The following is an 11,220-nucleotide window of genomic DNA, read 5'->3' on the forward strand; positions in this document are numbered from 1 at the left end:
TTTAAAATAATGTTAGAGAGTAGTGGGGCAACTGTTTATCCTGATTAGTTCGTTTGACACGTGGCTTAGTATGTGAGCCACTCCTACAAATTTAAAATCCAAAATAAACCTCAAATAATTTAAACTAAAGAACATACCATACTATTTGGACACTAATAGCTAAAATCTTCCTTCTTCCTCTTTTACAAGTACATCATTAAGGCTATGTTTGGTATAATGGAAAAGAAAAGAAAGGAAAGAAATGAGAGGAGAGTGTAAGTTACTTATCATATTTGGTTGACTAATGAAAGAAATGACAGTAATCATGTTTGAGAAAAGAAAGGAAAATAAATTATTTTAATGAATTTACCATTATAACGGTAAAACCTTTTTCCAAGATTATTGTCTTTTATAAAATTAAGGATAAATCTAGCATTAAAAAAATTTCATTAAAAATGCTCCCATTTCTATTCATTCCCTCCCATTTTTTGGAGGGATAAGAAAATAACTATTCAACCTTTAAAGTATCTCTCAAATCCTTTCCTTTCCTCTCTTTTCTTTCCAAAAGTTTATATCAAGCACAAAACTCAATATCCTTTAATTTCCTTTCTTTTTGGTTTTTTTTCTTCCATTTCTTCCAACCAAACTGGTCCAAAAGTGTGCTTCGGTGGGGGCAGGGAAAAAAGCCCATGATTATATATATGTATATATAATATATATACCTTTATGATTGAAACCATGAATATACCATTTTCAATTTGGCCTTCTCTTCACAACCTATCTTTAGGAAAGGGCCCCGATTTATGCATGAAATTTTGCTTCAATAAATTAATTCCTTTGATGCCCTAGAACGACCACTTCTCCTTATTTTGCTTATAATTTGGCGTATTAATTCTTATAGAATTAAGATTTTATTTCAGAATGGGGGTGGCGATAAAATTAGGGTTGGGAATACCCGATATGTTAGGAATTACGTGTATATATATTCAATTGATTGATACACACACACACACACACACACACACACACACACACACACACATGAGTACACTGTACATACACACACACATGAGTACACTGTACATACATGTTCGTTGTTCTCGACGCATTCAAACTCATTCCCTCCATATTTCTTTTCTAAGTAGAATGATTTTATCCATTTCACTGTATTGCTGTTAATAAATTCCCCATTATTATTCTCTCCACCAACAATAGAATATCTATTTTATCCTCTTCACTGTTAATTCACTATTTATGGATTTCACAAGATCAATTGAGCGACATTGGCTCTGAGTTATTTTTTTTAGCAAGAAAACCATTCTTATCTTTGACGATGGAGAATGTCTGATTTTATCCTAAATTTGGTGCATTCTCTGATTGATTCATCATTTCATCTCTATAAATAAATATATTTTTTTCGGGTAAATTCTATAAATATAATTTGGAGTCACCAATCACCATATATATATGGTGATTGAAAATAATTAGGGCATTCAATCAATGCTGTCATTGTGATAACAATGAAGTCTTTGATGATGCATTTGTTTGTAGGATTTGTGTTCTCTCTGCTATGTGGGTGTGTAAATTCGTCGAAGCAATGTACTAACATACCTGCAAAGATAGATTCGAAGACTGTTCAGGCTGATATAGATGATCCTAAAACAAATGCAACATGGAAGGCGGACTTGTTAAAGCAATACAGTATGTACACGACGAAGGCCATAGAATCGTATACAGCAGTGTCCACAGATAGTTTGGAGGACAGAAGGAAATTGGTGGAGAATAATTGGGCTACACTGAGCAAGAAACTGAATAATTCCGCTGGGTATAAACCGCCTGTGACCCTCAAGGAGGTGTCTCTTCACGATGTGAGAATTACTGACCCGTCATCATATCATTGGCAGGCTCAGCAGCTAAACTTGGAATACATTTTGATGTTAGAACCCGATAGATTAGTTTGGAGCTTTAGGCAGACGGCTGGTTTGCCCACACCGGGCAAGCCATATGGAGGTTGGGAGAATCCGAAAAAGCAGCTCAGGGGCCATTTTGTAGGGCATTACCTGAGTGCCACAGCCTTGATGTGGGCAAGCACTCATAATAATACTGTCAAAGAGAAAATGACTGCAGTAGTTTCGGCTCTCGCTGCCTGTCAGGACAAAATTGGTTCAGGGTATCTCTCTGCTTTCCCAGATGAGTTTTTTAAACGATATGAACATAAAATATATGTGTGGGCACCATACTACACAATGCACAAGGTAAAAATTGTTTTTAACATTGTACTGTAAATTAGTATAGCTGTTAATCCATTTCTGCTATACTAGTCTTATCTTAGTCTGCTTTTCATAGATATTGGCAGGCCTGTTTGATCAATACAGATTCGCGGGTAATGAACAAGCTCTAAAAATGATGGTTCGCACGGTGGAATACTTTTACAAGCGTGTGCAAAAGGTGATATCAGAGTTCAATGTAGAACTCCACTATCATTTACTAAATACAGAAGTTGGTGGCATGAGTGATGTGCTTTATCAGTTATACAGCATAACGGTGTGTAACCCTCATCCACAGACAGCATTATAACACTATGACATTCATGAATTAACCTTTTGGTATTATATTTACAATTTTCACAAATAATTTTTTGAACTTCTGTTCTGATATTAGCGGCTTATTTGTTACCATGTGCAGCGTGATCAAAAGCATTTATTGTTGGCTCATCTTTTTGACAAACCTTGTTTCCTAGGAATCCTTGCATTACAGGTACCTTATCACTTTCTTTTCTATATACTACTCTTTAAGTTTTCTGGTGGTTTTGAGTTTTTATTTATTTCATCAGTAAATACCGTATCAAAGAGTATAGTTTTCATCTTGAAGAACAATGCATCTTAGTTGCCACCGTGAATAATTGCTTGTGTAGCATAACTAGTTAGCTTCAGTTCACATAGTTCTGTTTACACTATAATTCAGTCAATCTTAAGGGGGACAGATCCTAATTTCGAAACATATGATGCATAATTTCTTGTAAATGAAATGGGTCGCACTGGTAATACAGAAAGTTTAATACTGTGTGGGAAGTCAATTCTCACATATTGGAATCATTTTAGCAGAATAATTCATTACCAGTAATTTGAAGATACAACTTGAATTAGTTCTTTTTCTAGAGTAATTAAAACCTAAATCTGAGTTGAACTCGATATGGACATATTCGTTCCTATTTATTTTTGCTTATTTTAATGTTAAATCTTCTGAACTTTCATTAATTTTTTAAAATTAATTATACTTCTTCATTAACTAATACTAATGTTTCAGTAGACTTCTAATTAGTGAATTATCTTAGAGTCAGAAGTATGACTCATATAATTTCAGTTCAGCTCACATCACTTTGGAAACATAATTTGCCAATGTTTGAATGATTCTTTTTAATGCATTAGTGGAAGTCAATGTGTTCACTTAAATTGTTTTCCTTGTGTATTTTACTTGCTGTAAGCCTGTTTGCAATTTTAAAATCAAATAATTGTTACAAAAGCATGACATTTAAATACATTTTGTGTGTGTGTGTGTGTGTGTGTTTGTGTGTGCTTGCATGACCAAATGGTTAAATGTGTTTTCCAATTCCCGAAATAATAATTAAGAGACAAAAACAAAGAAATAAAAGAGTAAGAAAGGAAATCAGAAATGATAAACTGAAAACAAAAGAGGGTTTTGATATATAAATTAAAACAGCCTTAATTTGGAGGATTTAAGAATTGTTTAGATTTTGAAAATTCTTGAATATATATATTTTTTCCTGAATGGGTTTAGTTTTATTGATACAAAAGTAAACAATAAAGTACAATATGAGAAAAGTGATCAGAAGACTGATCTTCCAAAAAACCAGAAAACATGACAAAAAGATACCTGCTCAGGGCATACCCCAATGCAGTACATAAAGAAGAGAAAAACCCTAGGACAGAATCTAAAACAAAGTCAACACCACCAGCAAATATCAAAAAATAATGTCTAGATCAGAATTGGACAATCCCACTGCTGCTAGACCTTTAAAACATGCTTCCATAGCCAGCTGATGAGGAGAATGGATCCAACCACCATGCACTCTTCTGTTCCTTTCATTCCATATACACCACAAGAAGTACAAAGACATCCATAATCCGCATTTCACTGAATTCCCTTTTGAGTTGTTTATAAACCATACCACAGCCTCAGAGAAATGCTGCAACTGCATTACTTCTTCGCAATGACAAATCTGGGAAATCCACTGCCACACCTGTCTGGAGTAAAAGCAACACCAGAAAACATGGTCTCTGTGGTTTTCATTATCAAAACACCAATGACATATGGCCGGGCCAACAAAGCCTCTCTTTCTGAGATTATAATATGATGGAAATGGATCGTGAAGGATCATAGCAGATTGTATTGTCACTCTAGGCCTGCAATTGTTCCAGATTTACACCATGGCATCTGATCACTCTTTTCTCTGCACACATTCCACGTGGCTTTAAATTACAGCTTCACATGCTTCCATTCAATTTTATCTTCAGTCACACAAACCAGCTGATTGAAGAACTGTGCAATTTCAGTAGGCCAGCCCTCTGGGATATGCCATTCAGTCTCAGTCTTCAACACTGAAAGATTGTCTGAATGATAAATATCTGCTGGTAATAAGCTTCTAAGGCCAAACCTCTGTTGAAGAGTTTGACCATTAAACTATGGATCATAAAGCGAGTACTTCCCATGGAGAATTTTAAATGTTGCACCAGAAAGTCTCTATTATTCAAAATAGACTTCCATAAAACTGAATCAACAGCCCTAGCATTCACAGCCCAGAAATAAGCATTTCTCAAATATTTGTCTCTAAACCATTTTATCCACAGCTCCTCTTTAGAGGCAAGAAAATACCAGGTTAGAAGATATGAGCTAGTAAGATTGATACAACTAAAACTTCTCAGGCCAAATCCACCCTGTGATCTAGGTAAAGTACATCTGTCCCAAGCAAGAAGAGGTATTTGTCTTTTCTCATGGTTTCCAATCCAGAGAAAATTCCTCTCTTTTTTTTCAATAACATTTTGCACCCCAATAGGGACTGAAAATACCAATGCCCAGAAATTATAATATGATGATATAACTGATTTGATAAGCTCAACTCTGCATGCTATAATTAAATTGAAAGAATTCTTAGCTGAAAACTTTGCATTTATTTTGTCTAAAAGGACAGCACAGTGAGATCTTTTAATTCTCCCATCTACCAGAGGAAGCCCAAGATAGGTCACAGTTAACAACCCCTCCTTAAATCCCAGAATTCGAAGAATACTATTCTTTCTCCTCACAGTTCTAGAGAAAAAATAAGAACTCTTTTCATTACTCACCTTCAATCCAGACATGTCCCCAAACTCCTTCAGTAATGCCACGAGATTTCTAGCATTCCTCATGAAGGCTTTAAGGATGAGAAACAAGTCATCAGCAAAAAAACAATGCGAAATTCTTGAACCAAATTTCTTAACTGTCTCACAGAGTTCAAGCCTTCCATCTGACACAGCCTTGTTTATCATTTGAGTGAAAAAGTCAGTAACTAAACAAAATAATAGAGGAGAGAGTGGACATCCTTGTCTAAGGCCTCTCCTAGCAAAGAACAATTCAACAGGCACTACATTCACTAGAACTGAATAATGTACTGATGAAACACAGTTCATGATCCAAGTTCAAATTCTTGAATATATTTAATTACACTGAGAAAGCCGATCTATGTATTCCTTGCCGGGCTTCTAGGTTTTTGGTTTAAGCAATGAAAGATAATGAAATGCGAGCTGGGAGTGATTCAATTTAACGATTTACCATTGGGAAACTATTCTTCAACATGAACCTGTTCATATTTTTCTTACTAAAAAAATCGAACCAATTCATTGATCTTTTACTTCTCTCCTTGATGCAGGAAGCTCTGATACCAATTGGAATCAGTGCTTTCCATGTCAACTGGTATCTGATCTTCCAATTCCATTCCTAATCTACCATCATATATATTCAAGATTTATTGCCTATTTTTATTTATTTTTTATTTAAATAAACCACAGCATCCATATTATTCTTATTTCTCAAATAACATGGCTAAATTTCTGTCTTTTATTTGTAGGCTGATAATATATCTGGTTATCATGCTAATACACATATAGCACATGTTATTATTCTTGTTTTTCAAATAATATTGCTAAATTTATGTCTTTCATTTGTAGGCTGATAGTTTAGCTGATTTTCATAGCAATACACATATTCCACATGTTATTGGAGCTCAAATGCGGTATGAAGTTACTGGTGATCCACTTTACAGGGTAAATGACTGTAATTCATTTCAATACCTGTCCTCAGAGCATATTAACTCAACAAAGCATTTTTCTTGTTTTCAGTTTTTAGTGTTGAGTATTATTACAATTTTTTTTCTTTTCTTTTGATATTGAGAATTGGAAATTTCTGATCCAATTATAATCAATCAGAATTTAATTAGTATATAAAATTTTTATATTATAGTATTTATGCACAACATATATGCATTATGTAGTGCATAAAAGATATATAAATATATTTCATTTTATGAAGAATTCAATATGACCGATTATTTGATTTGATTTGTACTTAATTGTATTTACCCAATTGGAGGACGAGCCTTTGAGCAACAGTGAGGTTGCTCCATTGTGACTTGAGGGTCACAAATCCGAAACAAGAAAACAGCTTCTCCGTATGCAGAGAGTTAAGGTTGCAAACATCTGACTCTCCCTAGGCCCCGCAATTGTGGGAATCTCGTGCACTGGGTTTAGTTTGCCCTTTAATCTATAATATCAAATTAGCGTAAAACCAATAACCCAAGGGTTCAGGTTTAAACTTGTTGCACCACAGATTTAAATTGCCTTCAAAAATTGCCTCACTTCGGCCTTTCAATAGACACAAATTTCTTCTCTGATTTCATAATCTGTTCGCTTTGGTTTGTGGAGTAGAAAACTGTAGTTCCTAAATATTCCTCCATTTCTTATTGAGATGCATTACAGAGTGAGCAACAATGAAAACTAATTCTCTGGTTTGTGGAGTAGAAAACTGTCGTTCCTAAATATTCCTCCATTTCCAATTGAGATGCATTCCAGAGGGAGCAACCATCGAAATTAATTTTAATTCTGCCCCTTTAGGTAGCACTACGGTTTTCTTGCTGAAGAATGGCTATTCTCATCATATATTTGGATCATTGTTTTATTATTTTATATGGCAGGAAATGGCAACATACTTCATGGAGGCTCTCAACTCTTCTCATGCCTATGCAACTGGAGGGACATCAGCTGGCGAGTTCTGGTACAAACAATTTGAATGAATAGTGTTTAATGATAACAACTATATAGATTCTGGTTTGTTCTAATCTCCTCAACCGATGAGCAGGACAGACCCAAAGCGATTGGGAACCACTCTGAGCACTGAAAATGGAGAATCATGTGCGACTCATAACATGCTAAAGGTCTGCTGGTTATTTTTTAAAAAAATTTTGAGGGAGAAGATTTGTCTTTGTCTTTCCGTTTCTTTGGGTGAAAGATTCATTTTATAACTCACACTCGACTCAACTAAAAGAAAACTAGGGGGTTGAGGTGTACACTTTTTAGATGAGTAAGCAGGGATACTGGGGAATTTGTAGGAAAGAGTGAGTGAGGTTTCATTGAACTCTGAAGTATAAAAAAGTTTTCTGTCAGACATCACTTTTCACTCTATAATTTCTATTAATTTAGTTTAAAATCTCAGTGCTATTTTTTACCGGCATCAAATGGCATATGATTTTGTAGGTCGCACGCAACCTGTTTAGATGGACCAAAGAAATGACATACGCAGATTATTATGAGCGAGCCCTGACCAATGGTGTGCTGGGCATCCAGAGGAGAGGGAATCCCGGAAAGATGATCTACATGCTACCACTAGGCCGTGGAGTTTCTAAGGCCCGAAGCTACCATGGATGGGGAAAAGAGTTTGATGATTTTTGGTGCTGCTACGGGACAGGTCCGGGCTTGAAACCTCATAAATATAAACCATTTTTATATTCTAAAATCAAATATTTTTTGCTTTTCAGTAAGCGAATTAAAATTCCCCAAACAATCTTTTTAATTGCATCATACAACCTTAGATTCTTCAGATCTTATGGCATTTTTATTCCCTTATGAATTGGAGAATTTGGTTGTTTGCTTGTGGTTTTTATTGTCACAATTTAGTTAATATGCGGCTCAACATGTTGTATCTGCAAGTAGTTTTCTTTTTTATTTGTTCTTCTGGTTCTGATTAGATGATTTCGGATAGCATTTCTTTCTTTTTTTGTTGATGATGAATTCTGACTAGTGGGTCTATGTTTTTCTTTCTTCTCATGCTCCACCCAGTTGATGCTGACCCTTTTTTTTTTTTTGCTTGCCAAGGAATTGAGTCATTCTCAAAGTTAGGAGATTCGATATACTTTGAAGAAGAGGGGAAAGCTCCGGGGCTTTACATCATCCAGTACATACCGAGCTCACTTGATTGGAAATCTGGGAAGATTTCTATAAATCAAACAGTCAAACCTGTTGTTTCATGGGATTCTCGTCTTCAAGTGACATTCACAATTTCCTCAAAGGAGGTACGTGTTAGCAGATAGAGAAGCTAAACTACACTAGATTATTTTCATTACAGAGTTCTTAGTTATATCATTCCATCTGAAAATAGGAAAAACTACCTCTAGGAAACTGGAATATCTTTGTTTTTATAGAACATAAGTTTTACTTTGTTGATGCTACTTGAATAATTTTCCAGAGTAAAGGAATGATGTATCTCATTTCATTAACTCTTTCTAGGTTACAGTTTCCCTACCTTTTGATCATCTTACAGGGAAAAAAATGTAATCTAAAGACAATGGGTTTTTTTTGGAACATTACCCAGTGGCCTAGTTGGTAGAGTGCCCAGCTCCCCAAACGGGTTTGCCTGTGTTCAAGTCTCCCCTCCCCCTAGTTTGCCAAGGAAAAAAAAAAAAGAGACAATGCTTTTTAATTAATCCACCTTTAAAGATATGAACGTATGGTTTCTCCATCTCTCTTTCTCACTCATGCATGTGCTCATTTTAAATTATCCAAAAATAGATGCAAACTGTCAGTTTGTATTATAGTATAGCAAAGTATTGTATGAAAAAGTATGAAATATAAACCATCTGCTCTCTCGTGGCTAAAAATAAGAGTAAAGGTAAGCAGGATATGAGTAGCTGACAACATCGAAAAGATATGAATTATTTTTGAAGAAATAAATAGGAATTCCATGTTTGAGGTAGTTTACCTTCCAAAAAAGGAATAATATGTGTACTAATTAGCAAGGTTAATATATAACCCAAATTGTTGATGTGGTCCTGAGGAGAAGAAGCCGGAAGAAAAAAAAATCCATTAATATTTAAAGATTTATGAGTGATCTACTTAGATGCCAATGAGGAAATAAAAAGTAGGTATGGTAAATAAGATAATTTTTGGCGGGTAGATAATGGAATCTTAAATTCTTTCTAACCCAAGTGATCATAAGGTTCAAGTTTCTTCTCCATGTCTTCTGCAACCAAACAGCATTGTGTCTAAGACCTATTGAATTACTTTTACTCATTTTTGTTCAAGTGCTTGTACTTTCAGGTTACAAATTCTTTTCTCATGCTTAATCTATGGATGCAGAAAGGGGCAAGCCCATCATCTACTTTAAATTTACGAATTCCAAGTTGGGCACCGGCAAGTGGTGTTAAGGCAACTTTAAATGGTCAGGGTTTGCCTCAACCAGGTTCGAACTTACATCTCCCTCCCTTCTGTTGCGTTACTGTATTTTTCTTTCAAATATTTTGATGTTTTTCATGCCAGTCGGTATTTCATTGTACCATTTTTTTTTTTTTTGGAAGCGGAATGTACAAGTTCATTATTCTCTCCATCCTGATGATGCAGGTAAATTTCTAACAGTCACTAGACAATGGAACTCTGGTGACACAATCACTCTTGAACTGCCCCTCAATCTTAGAACCGACGCCCTTCAAGGTATTTTCTTGGGATGCTCTCATAACAAATTTAATACATTAAGATGTTCAATGTATGTCAACGCAAAGTAAGATAGTTTTTGTTAGGATTAAACTAACAGAAGTTTTTATCCGATCCTTCAGATGATCGGCCTCAATATGCCACCGTTAAGGCAATTCTTTATGGCCCCTACCTTTTAGCTGGTATGACAACCAAAGACTGGGACCTTAAAACAGGAAATGCCAAGTCACTCTCAGATTGGATCACTCCAATTCCGGCTACATATCATTCTAATTTGATTTCCCTCTCCCAAGGTTCTGGGAATTCAGCATTTGCCCTAGCAAACATAAACAACACAATTTCAACGACGAAGCTTCCTATGCAGGGCACTAATGCATCAGTATGGGCCACTTTTAGACTCATCTTAAAGGACTCAGCTGCTTCCCCGAAACAGTTTGCACCAAAAGATGCTATTGGGAAATTGGTGATGCTAGAGCCATTTGATTTTCCGGGTAGTGTTGTGGTGCACCAAGGAGCTAATGGAAACCTTATAGTTGCAGCTCCCGGCGCTCAGAATTCTGTTTTCCAATTGGTTCCAGGATTGAATGGAAAGCCCGGAGCAGTTTCATTAGAGTCCGGTGGCCAGAAGGGTTGCTTTGTGTGTAGTGGGGTTACTGGGGCAGTATCTACCACCAAGCTCCGCTGCCAATCTGCTGGGGCACCACCTGATGCTAAATTTAAGGAGGAAGCCAGCTTTGTGTTGAATAATGGAATAAGTTCATATCATCCTATCAGTTTTGTGGCAAAAGGGGCGAACAGGAATTTTCTTCTTACTCCATTGTATAACTTCATGGATGAAAATTATACAGTATACTTCAACATCACAGCTTAAAAACTTTAATAAGATTTTTCTGTCATGCCGCTTCTGTTAGGTGGTATTGGCAATTTCGCTTTATAATGCCTATTTAATTTATGATGTACATTGGCTTGTTAGTTGTCAAGTATGCTGTTTTATTTATTTATTTATATTTTTTATAATAAATTATTTTTTCGTTTTAAAGCTTCAAACCTCCTTGGACTACATGCCCGAATCGATTTTTTGACGGCTTACATAAGCGGTTTCTAACCAAAACTCTTGCACAATGTTTAGTAAACTAGATAGATCTTGGTCTTAAAGCTAGTCTCTCTTTCTGATGCAATATTGTTTACTTTGTAGTATTGGTTGCTAATT

General features: G+C 35.5%; 1 protein-coding gene across 1 annotated transcript; it reads left to right on the forward strand.

Annotated features, from left to right (window-relative positions):
* Positions 1 to 1,461: 1,461 nt before the first annotated feature.
* LOC132314847 (uncharacterized) lies at positions 1,462 to 10,904 on the forward strand. The gene is made up of 11 exons (XM_059813645.1): positions 1,462 to 2,234; positions 2,326 to 2,523; positions 2,665 to 2,736; positions 6,201 to 6,296; positions 7,223 to 7,302; positions 7,387 to 7,462; positions 7,782 to 7,992; positions 8,400 to 8,596; positions 9,660 to 9,762; positions 9,921 to 10,010; positions 10,133 to 10,904. The coding sequence occupies exons 1-11, from the start codon at positions 1,500 to 1,502 to the stop codon at positions 10,879 to 10,881; spliced, it is 2,607 nt and encodes an 868-aa protein (XP_059669628.1). The 5' UTR covers positions 1,462 to 1,499; the 3' UTR covers positions 10,882 to 10,904.
* Positions 10,905 to 11,220: the final 316 nt, after the last annotated feature.

This window comes from Cornus florida, unplaced genomic scaffold, assembly GCF_030987335.1.
Source record: "Cornus florida cultivar Cherokee Brave unplaced genomic scaffold, ASM3098733v1 CherokeeBrave_3.0.0_Hap2_Chr06, whole genome shotgun sequence".
Taxonomy (NCBI): Eukaryota; Viridiplantae; Streptophyta; class Magnoliopsida; order Cornales; family Cornaceae; genus Cornus; species Cornus florida.